The sequence below is a fragment of the Patiria miniata genome, unplaced genomic scaffold (assembly GCF_015706575.1).
Source record: "Patiria miniata isolate m_02_andy unplaced genomic scaffold, ASM1570657v1 HiC_scaffold_1, whole genome shotgun sequence".
NCBI classification, from domain to species: Eukaryota; Metazoa; Echinodermata; class Asteroidea; order Valvatida; family Asterinidae; genus Patiria; species Patiria miniata.
Genome location: NW_024037047.1, coordinates 20,398,182 through 20,416,494, shown reverse-complemented (window position 1 = coordinate 20,416,494; position 18,313 = coordinate 20,398,182). Strand labels below are relative to the sequence as shown.

At 39.2% G+C, this 18,313-nt stretch overlaps 1 protein-coding gene across 1 annotated transcript; it reads right to left on the bottom strand.

Annotated features, from left to right (window-relative positions):
• Positions 1–249: 249 nt before the first annotated feature.
• LOC119725178 (CD151 antigen-like) lies at positions 250–18,056 on the bottom strand. The gene is made up of 8 exons (XM_038196542.1): positions 17,926–18,056; positions 9,275–9,422; positions 7,115–7,306; positions 5,205–5,279; positions 4,573–4,677; positions 4,249–4,404; positions 2,632–2,715; positions 250–1,672 (listed from the first exon to the last, which is right to left on the bottom strand). The coding sequence occupies exons 2-8, from the start codon at positions 9,356–9,358 to the stop codon at positions 1,604–1,606; spliced, it is 765 nt and encodes a 254-aa protein (XP_038052470.1). The 5' UTR covers positions 9,359–9,422; positions 17,926–18,056; the 3' UTR covers positions 250–1,603.
• Between the last annotated feature and the right edge of the window lie 257 nt (positions 18,057–18,313).

The window sequence follows — 18,313 nt, the reverse complement described above, 5'->3', positions numbered from 1 at the left end:
TATATCAAATGACAAGGATCTATATGTCAGTTATATAAAACAAATATTGAGTGGCTTTAAATTGTGAAATGGGAGGAATATTATCGCTCGGTAAAATCTGGACTTTTCCATTTCACTCGGCTCCGCCTCGTGTAATGGAAAAGTCCAGATTTTACCTTGCGATAATATTCCTCCCATTCCACGCTGAGCCACTCAATATTTGTATAAAGGCTGTGTTTGAATTCGGGCGATTCACAATGCAGAGCGCCACCAATAGTTTGCCACGGAGAATTCATTTTTCCCAGTGCATTGTGGGAGATGGTCGACAAATTCACAGCGCGGGACATTTGAAATTGTTCGGGTTTTTTTTCGGTCAGTAGTTTCGTAAGCGTATTATTTGAGTACCTTTGCCCTTTCCTTTTCTTTGTATCAATATGGTGTTTTTGGTAAGGCGGCAGAACGCTATGCTCCAATCCTTAACAAAATAGCTCAAGTTGTCTACTGATACTTGTTCAAATGGGCCGTGTTTTGTCGACCGTAAAATTGAAAAATGGACTCTCCGTGGCAAACTCTTGGTGGCGCAGTGCATTGTGAATCGCCTGAATTGTGTGCCCTCTGGGACCGGCTTCACTAAGACTGCCTCGTCTTGTTGAAAACAGTTTGGAAAAAAAAGAGAAGAATTTAAATAATGCTGACACTCTGTCTATACTACTACCCCCGATCAGCAGGCTTATAGTCATTCCCAGTTCCACCTTAACTCTAAGAAGAGAAACATACTAACATATCGTCGCGTCAGTGCAACAAGCTTGTAACTCGATTCTGCAACAAGGTCGTATCTCGCACAAATACGCTCCATGCAACAAGTATCTCGACGTCCATTAACTTTGTGTGTACATCCGGGTTATTTTAAGTGCGATTTTAAGCGACATTCTTAAACTCGCGTTTTGCGTTTATGTCATTTTAGGAGATACGACCTTGTTGCACTGATGTGATATGTACATCTGGGTCATTCTATAAATTTTAGGTTCAATGTTTGACTTTTTTTTTCCTGTTCCTGTTAACTTGATACTTTGTAAGTTGCCATACAAATATCATAAGTATCATGTTGGACAGGTAGTTTGCTATTCATAATCACTCTTGGAGGATGACTGCATTAATCCTAACCCTGCAGTGTATTTTGGCTAGAGACCTTGCCAAACGCGGCAACATGCAACACTTGTCTAAAACAAGCCAGCCCAGTGCAGCAAGACCCATCAGGTCAAAAGCTTCAAGGCCAAACTGCCTCAGAGTCTGTGGTCACCCAACGCTGCAGGATACAACTGTGGCATTGTTCAATAGGACTATTGTTTCAGAAGTGGCCGTTTATGCACTGGTGTTGGTAGCTGAATGCATCAAAGTGCACCAGACTTTTCCACCTGATGCACTGTGTTGCGTCTGGCAGGGTTTGGGGTAAACTCAGTGCATCCAAAACTAGGAAATCAAAGATTTCAGGTGTAATATTTATAAAATGACCCATCTGCATTCGGTGAAATCTACTGAACACTGTGGACTATCATCTGAAAATAGCTACGCACAGTTGCTTTAACCCACCCTGCTTTTTTGGCCTAAAGTGCTTGCACGTTGGTTAGTAGGGTTCTTGCTCTTCGTATCTTAGATGACAGTAGAGACACATAGAGAAGACCAGTCCAAAAATCTGTCCAAAACAAATAAGAAATAACACACTTTAGAACCAAATAATCAAATGTAAAACCCAATATTTACTAGCTTTACTTGAGTAAACCTCTCTTCAAGATCTCAACAAAATGGTTAATGTGGGTCAAGTCACTGCATAGTACCCACTTACCCACAGCATAATGGTCATAAATTCTAATGATTTACCCTTAAAGGGAAAATACAACATTTGCAAACATCGAAAAATAAAACTACCAAGTTTTTACGAAATACCTTACTAGGCTGTTGGTAAATGACAGTCTAAAGCATGCTGTAAAATTAAGGCACCTGGTGTGAGTCATTTTTAAGAAAAATTGTACTTTTGTATACATTTCCAACGGTGGTGGGCCGACAAACCTAACTGTTTATCAACTACTGATCCAAAATTACCATGTTTTTTTTCAGTCCAAATTTTGTTTGCTATTGGCTCCATGTTCATGAACGGGTGCAGGCTAGCTACCGGTAGACTGGTTCCCTTACCTTACAATTTTCGGGCATTTTTGATCCATTTCATCTTTAGTGGAGTCAGGGAACCAGACTACTTGAACATTTTTGTTTTTCTTGGTTTTCCAGCATTTTCGAACACAAAACTTCAAACATGTCAGTGTTACAATATTTGATCTATCATACATGTACTAACCCCCCAAATAGTTCATTTCTGAAAATTACAGTAAAAAATAATGTACATTCCCTTTATCCCCAGGTTATTCGAGGAATATTTGTGAATTCTTATAAAACCCTCAAATGGGCAGAAACAATGGTACAGCATTTGAACTGCTTTGAAGGGGAACTGGCCCCATGTAAAGTACTAGCGGCTAGGCTCTACCTCCCTCAATCCTACGAAACCCTCCAAAAACTTCCAAAAACCTCCAAATAAATTTTAAAAGGATGAAGGATTGTTAGCGCTTAATGTAAACCTGACGACTATGAATTTAAACTCACCTGCACTCCTGCGATTGCCATGCATACTGCACCTATGATGGCCAGATGTGCACTGAAGTAGTCAGTCAGTCGATCCACACAGCCCTGTAACATCAACAATGAACAGAATCCACCAATCAACACACCAACAACATACATGCATGTGTGGATCAACAAATTATCAACCAAAATCAACTCTGGAACACTGCACTGGTGATGGCCAGATGCGCAATGAAATGGCTCTGTAACATCAACCAATCAACAGAATCCACTCATCAACACATCAAATAGTGATGGCCAGATGTCCACTGAGATAGTTGAACAGACCATCTACGGAGCTCTGCAACATCCACAGAATCCACTTATCCAAGAAATCAATGACCAATATCAACTAATGCAAACTACACTAATGATGGCCAGATGTCCACTGAAATAGGTGGTCAGTACATCTGTGACATCAATCAATCAAAAGAATCCACTAATCAACACATCAACTAATGATGGCCAGATGTCCACTGAGATAGATGAACAAACCATCTACGGAGCTCTGCAACATCCACAGAATCCACTAATCCAAGAAATCAATGACCAATATCAACTAATGCAAACTACACTAATGATGGCCAGATGTCCACTGAAATAGGTGGTCAGTACATCTGTGACATCAACCAATCAACAGAATCCACTCATCAATACATCAACTAATGATGGCCAGATGTCCACTGAGATAGGTGGTCAGTACATTTGTAGCATCAACCAATAAACAAAATCCTCTATGAACAGAATCCACCAATCAACACAACAACAACATACATGTGTGGATCAACAAATTATCAACCAAAATCAACTCTGGAACACTGCACTGGTGATGGCCAGATGCGCGATGAAATAGCTCTGTAACATCAACCAATCAACAGAATCCACTCATCAACACATCAACTAATGATGGCCAGATGTCCACTGAGATAGTTGAACAGACCATCTACGGAGCTCTGCAACATCAACAGAATCCACTAATCCAAGAAATCAACGACCAATATCAACTCATGCAAACTGCGCGAATGGCCAGATGTCCACTGAAATAGGTGGTCAGTACATTTGTAGCATCAACCAATAAACAAAATTCTCTAATCAACACATCAACAGCAAATATCAACTAACGCACATTGCTCCAATGAGTGATGGCAAGATATCCACTGAAATAGTTGATCACCACCCTGTAACATCAACCAATCAACAGACTCCACTAATCCACAAATCAACAACCAATATCAACTTGTGCACAATACATCAATGATGGCCAGATTTCCACCGAAATAACTGGGCAGTCAATGTACAAAATATATGTTAGATATACACTCAACTCGTCAACTAATCAACAAAATCACTTCATTCAAATTTAAGAAATCTGAAGAACGTTTGCCATAAAATAATTTCAACAAATCTTCTTTGTTTTTGACAAAAACCATTAACACAAGATGTACATGTAACCTAAGCTTTCAAAGTAATTAGCAACCAAAACAAAAGATTTCTCAGTCATGACTACACTTTTAAGCTTTTTTTTTTACAGACCCATCCTTAAAACAAAAATTTTTGACAAATTTTGGTCACATGAAGTTGAAAACTTTGCAGACTTACAGTATGATAGATGTTGGAGGGGTGGTCTCGCACAGCGCAGTAGCCGCTCTCCGATTTACAGCAGCTGTCCGGTGAGCTCAGGTTACCGGCTTCCCCACTGATTTTCCATGTGGTTAGCTGGTAGTCCGCATAACCGGCTGCACCGCAACAACGAAACTGAACACGAAAATTTAAAAAAAGGAGGATGATACAACATGAAAGTCGGATAGCAGAGTAAATGAAGAAAAAGGAAGCGTGAAGTGCTATTTGGTTAGGTGCGACTCGAGAATGCCAGTCTATATTAAGTGTTAAGGATAGATTGGAGAAGTTTGATTTCAATCTTACCGTTCTCTGGAGATTATCGTAGGCCAGTGAGAAGCCTTCCTGGTCTTTCATGCCGTAGTTATCCACCAGTGTGCCGTTAAGACACCGCTCCAATTCCGTGTTGACCTGTGCGCGTACAAGAATAACCAGGACGGAATAAAAAAACTGCTGAGGCTTTCTAAAGCATCCACCCAGAAGTAGTACAAAAGTTTGTCACGAGCCAATGTGGCCCATCAGGCCGGCGTTTATCTCCGGTTTCAGTAGCATGAACAACTGAGAATATTTCTATTCCCCCTGGATGGGATGCTAGTCCATCGCAGGCTACTCCCCAGCTAATGCCGGTACCCATTTATACTCCTGGGTGGAGAGAGGCAAGTGGGGGTGAAGTGGCTTGCCCAAGGACACAACATATGACCAGCAGCTGGATTCGAACCCCTGACCCTCTGATTAGAGTCACGAACCCTAACCACTAGGCTACACTTCCACCCAGAAGTGACCATGACATATTTTGTTTACTGAAAGCAATATATCTGATTCAGTCAATTTTTCTTTTCTCTTACCGGCCTGGTGATGGACTTATGATTTACTCGTGACTGGACTTGTGATGGACTTGAGACGGACTCTACACTACAATACTGAATACAAACACTTACGTATTCTCTATAGATGTACACATAAATGCCGACAACAAGCTCTCCAATACAAAGGATGACCAGAAGCGTAAAGTACTGCGAAGAGACGAAAACAGAGAAAGAATTTACTCCATCGTAACAAAATTTGTAAATCCCTTACATGACTTATGTAATACGTAAGAGCTTCAGCAGATAGTGCTTTGTGACCAAGCTATCCGCTCCGTTCACAAGTACTCCCTCAACAGCAAAGAAAGTACAGTTGGGGGTGACTGAACGACGCCATCTTGCCTGACTGCAATATTTTGCCGCGAAGTGCGGCCACTGCGTGTACATGTACATAGTAGAAATCCCCTGGTGTACGTGCGTCACACACAAGGAACAGTGCGCGCACGTCAACCAGCAAAATGTATGTGTCTTGCCCATGGGACATCGTTGCTAGGTAAAAGGGTGCCCTCTTTTGTTGGCGTACGGAGCCCATAGGGTTGTGCATTTACAGGTAGTGCGGGAATCAGGGACCCGATTGAAACAAACAAGAAGCCACACGGGTACCCCAGTACCTGTTAAAGAAACCAAACCCCAAATTTATATCTGGGAAGTTACTGTACAGATTGTTCATAAAGGTCTGCATGATAATACCATAGTACCACATGTATCAATACAGGAAGATACCAGTACACACTGTGATCTGATTCACAGTGCCCTGTGGAGACATGTGCATACATGTAATAGACTTTTATCATGCTGCAACCACTTCAGTCATGCTCCCTGTATCCAGTAACAGTACTGAATGATAATGTTTGTGCAAAAAGGAACCAGACTATTTTGCCTTCCAGCCTTGCTTTGGTAACGTTGATTTGAATGGGAACAAATGAAAATGGCCCCAACATGACAATGATCTATAGGGAACAAAAGATAGTATACCGGTATGTCTCCATAGGGCAATTTCAATAGGTAAATACGTCTCCACAAGGTTATCACGAAGTAGATGGATTTTACTCAAAAACTAGGCATTTCCAAAGTGTGTTGATCCATCGCAAACTGAATATTTTATGTAGGGATATTAAGTCCGAATTTTAGCCCAGGAAATGATTCTGGTTATTAAAAAAACGGGGGCATTTTGAAACTAGATTTTCAATATCAAAATTTTAGTACACAAGAACAAAGAAACGACTCTACAAGGATACAAATTCCAGTATCTGTGTACAGTGAGCTCAAGCTCAATATGTAGATTTACAGTGTAAATTGAATTTTTGCAAGCATCATCATCATGAATCTGTTTTGTTTTTCCATGTAGTCTGGTTTTCATTTCGAAAATCTCCGCCAATGACATTCAAAACCTTTCTTTTTCATTGTCGGAGAAGTTACTATTAAAGTAATAGGTGAAGCTGGTTATGGGTACTCAATTCCATCATCTGGAACAAGTTCCTGACATCAGCACAATTTTTCAGAGGCAAATTTCTCAAATTTGAATGGACATGTTGAAATTGTTTTAAGATATTCCTAAACTTCAAGACCACGGTGGTAAATGGTGAAAATGACATTGAAAATAAAGCTCAAGTTAAGAAGCAGCGGCCATTTACAGAAGAATGGTCAAAAGCTAGTTTGTCCACATCTATGGCAGTCGTGTAGACCTAATTACAATTATTGTAGTTCTTTGTGCGTTCAGCGCTGCTGTGTTGACCATATCTCACAGACTTGCGTGCGGACAAACTGGTTTTTGACCACCTTTCTTTAAACCATCGCCATTTCTTAATTAAGGTTTTATTTTCAGCGCCGTTTTCATCATATACCACGAAGATGCTGTAGTTTAGGAATATCTTGAAACAATTTTAACACGTCTCCCCAATTCCAAAAAATCTGCATCTGAAAAAGTCCAAACATTTTTTGGACCACCCTGTATTACTACATGTAGCTCTAAGACATTGACTTACAATGAGCAGGCAGCATTTCTGCTCCTGTTGGGCACCGAAGCATCCGAGGGCAGCGATGATGATGATGACCCCGCCTGTGATGATCAAGACGTAGGTCGCGATGGTGTACAGGTCATCGCACAGCAGGCTGGCATACTCCCACTTCTTGAGTAGGGTCCAGAGCCCGATGCCGGTCACTCCAGCTCCGCCCAGCTGCAAAGACATCCAGATAAGACTAGAATAAATGTACATCTCCCCTCTGTTTTACGATAGATCGTTTGTACTGCAGCCGTCTTGGACGTCTGTAATTTTGTTCAACAGGAAAAGGTTAGAGTAGACATCAGGGCCCAATTTCAAGGCTCTGCTAACCACAGAATTCTGCGCTTACGATCACCATTTTGTGCTAACCAAGCAAGCAGAAATATTCTGTGCTAACCCTGTAAGCACAGAATCCTTAGTTACGGGATGTAGGCATATGCGCAGAAGCCCAAATTCCTCGCTAATCTGAGAAATACACTGACCGTAAACACATTATTTTCTGCTATAGTAAGCATGGATTTTTCGCTAACAGTAAGCAGAGTCAAGAAATTGGGCCCAGGTGCATCTGTTGTTCATGAATGAATGAAGCAAGCCACACCTCCAAGATGGCTGCCCAATGCAATCAAGGGCGGATCCAGGGGGGGGGGCCAAAGGGGGCCATGGCCCCCCCCCCAAAACGAAACCAATTTTTTTTTTTTTTAATGTGACATCGCAATAAAGGCAGGCAATGAGTACACCACCATCTTTTCCTCAAAATAAATTGGTTAAAGTGGTCAGAAATTGCCTCAGATCGCACCACAGAGCATCTAGAATCCAAAAATTTTTCGGGGCCCTTAAGCGGGCCCCGAACCCCACGCCGTAATTTTTTAGACCCACTTTTTGGGGGACCAAAATTTGTTTTGGCCCCCCCGAAAATTGTGTTCTGGATTCACCCTTGAATGCAATCTGTCTATAGATGAAATATGTGATGTCACATTTTGAGGGGCGTATTTTAGCTCATGTGCATGTACTTATGTATTACTTACGGCTCACTACCCTGCTAGCCCCTCCCCCTTCAATATATTCTGGCGGTACTTTTATTCAATATTTAACTAGCCCCGCCCTCTTTCAGTTTATTAAAGTGGTATTAGCTGCTCCCCTTCAAAAATGCACTTAGCCCATTCCTCATTCAATATATTGAAGTGGTCCTAGCCCCTCCCCCTTTCAATATATTAAAGAGGCACCAGACACTCCTCTTTTCAATATACAGTGGAACGCCGCTATACCCAACACCGCTATACCGAACATTCGGCTATACCGAACATCATCCTTGGCTCCCGGTTTTAATGTACATAAGGTATCGAATATTGTTGTAGAAAAAAAGTCAACAGATTAACAAAAAATCTACCGGATGTATTAAATGCTATTTGGGTCACTTTAATTCCTGAACATCAAACCACCCATGGCATGGTTACATCCTGTTTGAATGTTGAAGAGCGATTGATGGCTATTATTTTCCCAAGGAATAAAAGGGAAAACCACCCATTTCTGAGTTTCCTGACCACTCCTCATGCGGCCGCGGGATGTGAAAAATACCAGTTCACTATTGGTCAAAAGAGGGTACTGCCGATTCAAAATCGCTATACCGAACAACCGTTATTACGAACACTTTCTGTAAGATCCCGCGATGTTCGATATAGCGGCGTTCCACTCCATACATTCAAGTATTACTTGCCCCTCCTCACTCAATATCATAATGATCTACAAGTAATCCCTATCCTTTTAATGTATACGAGTGAAACACCGCTATAACGAATACTGCACTATAAACACATTTTGCTATAACGAACATCCCCTTTGCCTATTGAAACAGTAAATTCTATTATAATGCACAATCACTATAACGAACGACCACTATAAGGACTATTTTTAAGGACCCCATCGTGTTTGTTATAGTGGCGTTCTACTGTATACATCTCATCCTTTCAATATAATGCATGTCAAAGTGGAACTAACCCCTCCCCTTTCAATATTAAAAAAGCTACATGTGCACATTTAGATTTATCTATGCACAGATGTAGCTCTGCTCTATGCTTGCAAATTCCGATGCCTGCTCCCTTTTTTTTGAAAGGATAGATTTATTCCTCTGACGAAACGACTTACCAAGAGAATAAAGTTGAAGATGAACAAGATATACTTGAGCAGGGAGATGCCACAGCAGGGCTCCTTATCATACGGCGATCCCATGGCGACGACCTCAGATGACCTCAAGCTGAGCGAGATGCCTTCATGCACAGGGAGAATCTCTTATCTGCAGGCAAACATTCCAAGAAAATGCCAGGAATGTGTAGGTATCAGATGGCAGGGTAAACGCTTGGGGTGAAGGAAAATCTACATGTTCAAGTTCAATTGACAATGATTGAGAAATTTTGGGGGATTTCCTTCGGGCAAAGTGCCACAATTTTACCATGTAAGCATCCTTCCCCACCCCTACCCCTCCCCCCAAAAAGGGCAGAGGGGCGACAATAGAGGTTTCTTAAGCTGTTTTTATTTAAATAAAGTTTGGTGTGCAGACATTTTTGACAACTTCCGGTATGGACAATAAGAGTTGCTGATTTTATTATAGAGAATGATTTTCTTGTTAAAATTTTGTACAGCAAACTGCTTTGCACATTTTGTGTGTGTAATTTAAACCTCCTTTAGTTACAATGTACATGTTTATTTCTATTTAGATACTGCATCGCATTATAAAGTTCAAACTGACTCACATTTTGTGCTGAGAATTAGGGAAAATCATTCAACTGTTATTGCCTGTGTTTTTTACACCAAGTTAAAGGAAATGTTTAACAGGAAAAAATATCACAATTTGAACCCCAAATGTTCGGTATACATTAACCATTTAGTGGTGGGATATGCATTTTTTAAAAATAATATTCGGTTTGAAGTTTGGAAACCAGATATTCAAAATCAACCTTATAAAAATGAAGCCTTCCTGTTTTTGTGACACAAGCTAAAAGAAAACAACTGGAACATCTCCCAATTTGCTCCCTGGTCTCTGATTGTAACTGCACTCACTCGCTAGCGATCTTCTTGGTTCATGACTAGCCTACTCATGCGACTGATCAGAGAGTAATTCCCATCCATTTTTTTTTAACATTACAGCTCTGGAGTGTTTTTGTAGAGGCCCAGTAGTCAATAAATCTTGCTACATAACATGTACATTGCATACGGCACCTCACTCGTCACTTTATGTTGGTGTGGCAGTGACCTGAATGTGAACTTTCGGTCAAATCGGAAAACCGCTATTCGGTTTGAAAAAAAAAAATTGGGCTGACCGGATTTTGAAAATTTTAATTTCTCCCTACATTACATGTACCTATATTTAGCTTCAGCTGCTATTCAAGTACATGTACGTGTTGGTGCATGTGCTGTACATGTGTGGTCGTTAAAAATGTCAAAGCACCAGTCATCATTTAACACATTCCATACATTGTACTGTATCTCATACATAAACCACAGATATGTACAGTACATACTACTAACCTGAAGAATATCTCTTTGCAGTACACACACATACATAAACAGTGTGTGGGTAAATTGATGAATCATACACATTGTAGCGTGAAGAAATTGCTAAGAGCAGCATAGTGTATCAATAACAAGCGTGAAATATGAACCATGGAGGCGAAGGACTACAATTTTCACTGAATTTCTGGAATGTGACCGCGCCGCATTCGAGAAATTGAAATTATTCAATTTTGCCTACATGTACATGTACATCCATGTACTATTTTACATACTATACCCTCTAGTATGGGTATGTAGCGTACACGTGGTGCTAATAATGAATATGATTCAAACTTGATGTGATGTAAAATTTCGTCGAGTCTATGGTTTAAAGGGAAAATACAACATTTGCAAACATCTAAAAATGAAATGATCAAATTATCACGAAATACCTTACTGGATTGTTAGGGAATGACAGTCTAAAGCATCCTGTAAAATCGTGGCTCCTATGGTTTGGTGACATTTTCAAGAAAAATTGTATTTAACTGGCTTTTTTTCAAAACTGCTCTAATTTTTCATATTTTTACCTGGTAGTTATTCCACATTTCCTTTGCAATTGATTACAAACCTGTGAGCAAAATTGCAGCAAAAGCAAATGTTGTATATATTCCCTTTAAAGGGAAGATACAACATTTGCAAACATCAAAAAACAAAATGATCAAATTATCACGAAATATCTTACTGGATTGTTAGGGAATGACAGTCTAAAGCATCCTGTAAAATCGTGGCTCCTGGTGTGCTGACATTTTCAAGAAAAATTGTATTTTTCCAACGCTGGTCAGCCGACAAGCGTTGGAGAATTAAAACTGGCTTTTTTCAAAACTGCTAATTTTTCATATTTAGTTATTCCGCATTTTCTTTGCAATTGATAACAAACCTGTGAAGGGGTACAAGCCTGCTAGACTGAATCTCTGACCTTACAATTCCCAAAGACTATTATTATTGCTCCGTTTCATTTTAGGTTGGGTCAGGGAACCAGACTACAAGTTGGTTTTCTTGGTTTTCCCAGCATCTACAAGCCCAAAATATGAAACAAGTCAGTGTAACAATATTTGCTATAACATGCTATTCCTCCAAATCCATTAATTTCTGAAAATTACAGCACAAGCAAATGTTGTATAATTCCCTTTAAAGGGAAAATACAACATTTGCAAACATCAAAAAATAAAACTAACAAATCATTTTGAAATACCTTGCTGGACTGTTAGTGAATGACAGTGTAAAGCATCCTGTAAAATCATGGCACCTGGCATGCCTGGTATACTGTTATTTTCAAGAAAAGTGGGATTTTTGTATCAATTTCCAACGCTGATCGGCCGATCAGCGTTGGAAAAAAATGTTTTTTTCAAATACTGGCCCCAATTGACCATCGCATTTGTTTGCAATCGATTACAAATCTATGAACGGGTACGAGCCAGCTAGACTGGTTCCCTGACCTTACAATTCCCCAATGTATGTAAACTGCTGTTTCTTCTTATATGGAGTCAGGGAACCAGACTACAGGAAAATGATTGTTTTTCTTAGTTTTTATAGCATTTTCGAACCCAAAACCTCAAAAAAGTCAGTGTAACTATATTTGCTATATATTTCCAACCCCCCAATTCCATCCATTTCTGAAAATTACAGCAAAAGCAAATGATGTATATTCCCTTTAAAGTGCATGCACTGCTGAGTGCCTGGCAATGATTGATTTCATTCAGTAACAATGACATAATGAAGGCAAAAAGGCTCACTCATTAATGCATATCCCAGCAAAACAAAGGCATAGGGTTAGCCCTCTATTATCAGAGGGCAATGGCTGCTATGCAAAAGGTCTATAGAACCAGGGTGACCGTTTTAGCCGATTTTCAGCTAACTTTGACGGATTTTTTGTTAAAAATAAAAGTTTGACAGAAAATTTGACATGGCTATTTTTGGCAGATTTCTGACAGAATTCTGCAAAAATGGTTATTAACAGAAAACCATAGCAAATTTGAAAAAAAATGGTACATTTGTTTACAAAATTTTCAATCTTTTCAAACAAACCCTTGCATAATGGGACAGGTTGGCTGGTCTAGGTGCTGAGGTAATTCACTGGGAAACGGACTTCACGCCGCAACCGCGTTTTGCCTGAAATGAACGCAATAATTTCATAACATCTTTATGTGACTGTAATTTGTTAATAATGAAATTTGAACCTTAATTAAGGCAGTACTGCAAATCTGCATGTGATTTTAAGGGTTTTTAGTGTATTTCGAGGAAATCTGGGGAATTTGGCAGATTTTTGATAAATCTGACAGATTTTTGAAGCACATTTAGCAGAATTTTGCCATGACCTTACGGTCACCCTGTATATAACTGCAGTACAAGTCGCAGCATTTCAAGGACACCCTATCTATCAAAGCCCTTCAACAGGTTTTGACAGTTATGTGGTTCAATTCATCTATTGGGGTGATATGCCTGTTGGTGACAAGTACAAAAGCTATAGAAGAGGAAGTGGGTTGGTTTTGGAGGGTTTGTGGCAGTATTATCAGTATCAGTCGGAGGACAATACCATTACTTTATTAACCATTAAAATTCTCAGAAATGTCTGTGTCCAAATACCTTTCCTTATGGCACATTAGGCAGAAGCATGCATCACATTTACTGAGTAAAATCTACAGCACAGTATCTACTTATAGCACAAATACAACTCGATAACGCATTTTGTTGGATGATGATGTGGCCGTCCTTAGACAAATTATTTCAATTGCTTCATCAACATTCTTGTCCGCAGTGATTCATCATCCAGCGTCTTGCAGCAAACAGATTCAAGACATGCCGAATCTGGAATTTCTGGTTCACAACCGGGCACAGAGTAAACAAAATATTAGCCTACATACCCAGTACATACATGTACAAAATTGACATGCATAATAACGATGTTGATCTTCTATGAAACCAGTTAGGTGTTTCAATGTATGAATTTAATTTAAAACCTTGACAGGTAATCTGCTGTTTTTCCCTCCAGTTTTGTGTACGTGCTATTGCAAATATGCAATTGATTTGTTCTATGATAGAAAAACATAAGAAATCCTTATCATTATAAGCAGTGTGCTGGCACAAGCATGTAAGAAGGAAAAAACAAGCATTTAAGAAAAAAACGAACTTACGGAAACAACAATAAAATCATTATTCTAAACATTTCCTTCCTCATCAATTGAGGAAGAGGAATGAAAAAAAATAAATCAATTTCGACCTTTTTTTTAACGCAATAATATAGAGGTTTATTTCAAGCATGTTTGTACGTGTTCTACATAACCCGGACTGGTTGTTTCGGGTGCCAGTCTATATTCTTGTATTGCATGTTTTCGATACCAAGCTAAGTTTTGTAACTCTCATACAAAGTACATGTATTGAGAGTCCCAAATTTTCAGACTACCTGGTTTTATTCTTATAGTCAAATGCTACACTTTTTCGTGCACAATTTGAGAGCTTCCCTGAGAAATTTTTCAGCTCACATTTCTTCTTTAAAATTGGTCGAATGTCAGCCATTCCGCTTTTTAAGTTTATACACATACACTTTAGATCTTTGTCAATTTTCAACAACTGCAGAAGCATGCAAATCCCATTCAGCAGCCAGTTTAAGCCCGGTTCTGCGTGAAAGAGAAAGCGAACGCGAATTTGTGACGCCGTGGCAAGTATTCGCGCTGCGAATTCGTAAAAGTTCAACATATTTCAACTCGGGCGAAAAAAATTTTGCAGTGAATGTTTTATGACGTCAAATTCGCTTCGCATTCGCTTTCGCATGAATTATGAACCGGGCTTTGGACTGGCCTAAGTAAAAACTGGATCAGTGCATTTCAAACATTTGAATATGCGATCAAAAAAGTAAGCGTAATCGAATACTGTACAGTATTCGAAAATTTGTATTTTACCCCAAAAAACATTTAAAATTAAAGGAAGACCTATACATGTAATTTAAAAGTACATGTAACAGCAACAGCAAATGTTGTACGGTACATGTACATTGTACACGCATATTATTACCGCAAGTACGAACAGTCAGTCAAGTAATTTACCATTACACCTTGTCAAAAAACATAGAAGACTCTACGGAATGCAGCTGGATTACCATAAATCACCATCAAAATAAAACTGCAACGACTATAAGTTATTAAACTACACCAGGATGATTCTGGCGACTGACAACCTTGGCAGTTATTCCAATAATTTAAACAAAACACGCCGCGGATTGATTCTTCCCCGACCTTAGACTTGATCAAGTCCCCACACTACAATCATACCAACATTGCCTGTTATCAGGTCATCAAGCCTAAAATTCCTCCTGGGGGTGTCCCTGTCTAAAACAGTTTGCTTATTTTAAAACTCTTTTTTTTTTAATGATCTTTCATGTGCATGGGAAAAAAATGATGCGTACCGTACATATGGTGTTTAAGTACATTTGTACAACACTTATGTACGGACTTGGACAAGTCTAAGCTGCCCCTGTGACACAGCCACATTCCAATCTTTCCTATGTGTATTTTCATGTCTTAGATCATAGACTTGCGTCAGTCAATCAGTGTTCCAAGCCCACTGTTGTCTTCAGTCTCCCAAACTCCACAGAGTTATTGTAAATTCATATATGTACCTTTACCTATTCCTAGTCGTTGAGGGCCCGTCACGTGGGTGTTTTAAACAGCTACTAAAAAAGTATTAAAAACTTCTTTAATTCTGCGCTACATCAATGTACATCGTGCAGTACGCGCCACGCAAGTGGACCAACCTCCATAAACAGAGATTTTTAGCACTACGTGCGAGAGGCACATACATGTACCACAGACATGGCCAGAGGGGTGTTTCACAAAACATGAGGTCAAAGTGTTGAACAAAATCGACTTTTTGACCGAAACGTATACATGAACGGGAACATGTGTTCATCGTTGGTTTACCCCAAAATGTCCATAAATAAATTAAAAACAATTGACACCCTGCCCTATATCCCCTGTTGGTACAAGTACTAAGTTGTGCACGTGGTCCATAGAGGAGTTTATATTTCCCTGTGCTCTTTAAAGGGAATATAAAACATTTGCAAACATCGAAAAATAAAACTACCAAGTTTTTACGAAATACCTTACTAGGATGTTGGTAAATGACAGTCTCAAGCATCTTGTAAAATTATGGCACCTGGTGTGAAGTCATTTTCAAGAAAATGGTATTGTTGTAAAAATTTCCAACGGTGGTCGGCCGACCACCGTTGGAAACCTAACTATTTTTCAACTTCTGCTCCAAATTAACCATTATCTTTCAGTCCAAATTTTGTTTGCTTTTGGTTACATGTTCATGAACGGGTGCAGGCCGGCTAGACTGGTTCCTGATTACCTTACAAGTTTCCGGCATCTGCAAATTGATCCATTTTATATTTAGTGGAGTCAGGGAACCAGACTACTTGAACGTTTTTGTTTTTCTTGTTTTTTTCCAGCATTTTCGAACACAAACCTTCAAACATGTCAGTGTAACAGTATTTGATCCATTGTATTATACTAACCCCTCAAATAGTTCATTTCTGAAAATTACAGCAAAAGCCAATGATGTACATTCCCTTTAAATAAATTAAAAACAATCAACACCCTGCCCTCTATCCCCTGTTGGTACATGTACCGGTACCTAGGTACTAAGTTGTGCACATGGTCCATAGAGGAATACATGTATATTTCCCTGAGCTCTTTAACAAATTTGTTCTCCTAATATACTGGGTGAGTCAAAAAAAACTGAAACCAATAATTATGTCAGGACCATGGTTTTAGTACAGTTCTGAATGTAGCACTTTCAAAATCTAGGATGTGAAAGCCCAATTCATAAGCTTTCTTTTAGTACAAGAATCATTCAAATCACTCATACTGTACGTGTACTTTTTAAGTTACGGAGTTTTAAACACAACCACCGTTTAAAAGTTCTGTCCACGGATCACAAAAATCTAAGTGTTCTTTCAGCAAAACAAAAATAAATCATATAAGGATGTATGTGAATTGTTTTTGTTTTGCCGAAAGAATGCACACCTTCCGTGTGATCCATGGACAGAACTTTAAAACGGTGGTTGTGTTTAAAATTCCATAACTTGAAAAGTACATGAGCGATTTGAATGATTCTTGTACTAAATGAAAGCTTATGAATTGGGCTTTCATATCCCAGATTTTGAAAGTGCTACATGCAGAAATTCACTATTAAAACAATAGTCCCGACATTTGGGTTTCGTGTTTTTTTACTCACCCTGTATTGTAAAAAAATTTTGTCTTAATTTTTTTTGGTATCTGCAACCAGAAAGCTGTTTATTTTGGTCACAAACAGATTGCCTTGGCTTGGGAACAGACTGGCTCCCGGTCTTTACATTATCGATAGATTCGATACCGATTGTGGGGTGGGAAACAACCTACATTTGTAGGCCCTACCTCACAACATGCTCACAACATGGAGGTAGCTCACAAGAATGGAATTATTGATTTTTGGCCGCAACTGGTTCAAAATTTGTAACGTATAATTCAGTAAGTAAAGGTGGGCTGATTTTTTAGTCGATGTCTCATTCAAAAGTGAAATAGGTAATCCTTACCTTTAGGACCCCTTTCCTATATAAGGTTAAAAGACTCACCAAAACAGCTGACTAAATGACCCTCAAAAGTGACATTCTGATATTTCTTGGCACATTCGACCATTTGGCAATATGACACCTCTTCAGCTCTTGAATGTCAGCAGGTTTAATTTTGTACTTGTAGAAAGAGGGCAGGGCTTTGATTTATGAGGGGTAAAAAACGACGATGACAAACATAAGATATTATTTAAAATGCAAGATGGTGAACTGCAAAAAAAAGGTAGGAAAGTCACATTTTCTTTGAAAGTGCTTTCAAAATTACAACTAACATGAGTTTATCTGAAGTAAAAAGACTCTAGCCTGCAAAAGTCAGTTTTGAACAGTAAGGACCTAATGTCCTAAAAGTAAGGATTACTGTGAAATAAACTTTTTTAACAATTGCTAGAAAATAGCAATTAAAAAGAATTTTATTTACGTAAACATCATTAATATTTATAGAATAAAGATTTCATTTAGCTTTAATTAAAACTTAAGGGGCGCCCTCAATGTGTCAGACCAAAGTTGTGCAGTAACAGCGCATCTGTCCGTCAACTTCTCGCCCATGCCCAGCGAGTTACGCTAGTTTTTGTCCTTCATAAGAAGAGTCTCATATCCCTTATTTGTATCCTCAAAACAACACGTCCTGCATGTTTCTACTTACCTATTAAAGTTAAAAAGAATGACGAAATCTCCGATATTCACGCCAGTTTCAGTCACACAACGCAGATACAGCGTCAAGTCTCCGACATGACAGGCGGCGCTTAACCTTGCTTGTGGTTTATATATGCAAATTTCTACACAAGAATCGATGACGACACTATTTGTGCAGCTGCAGCACGGAACGACAAATAAAAAAACGTGTTTGCTGTACAATGAGCAATGAGAAACAGTCTTCATAGAACCGATTCAGTTACCAGAATTGAATTGAAGGTTTTTATTCATTAATTGGAAAAAGTTTCGCGAACTCTCTCCCTTCCTCACCTCAAGGGTGATCCCTCTGAGAGTGAAAGGGAAGGTGTATGATGCAGTGTTGGAGCAAAGGCTTTGAC

Bases quoted from the DNA above. Each gene is read 5' to 3' on its own strand.
- LOC119725178 (XM_038196542.1), bottom strand. From the start codon at position 9,358: ATGGGATCGCCGTATGATAAGGAGCCCTGCTGTGGCATCTCCCTGCTC. The intron at 4,678-5,204 runs GTAAGTGTTTGT...GTACGCGCACAG, and splicing joins TGTACATCTATAGAGAATAC to GTCAACACGGAATTGGAGCG. The intron at 4,405-4,572 runs GTAAGATTGAAA...TTTCGTGTTCAG, and splicing joins ACGATAATCTCCAGAGAACG to TTTCGTTGTTGCGGTGCAGC.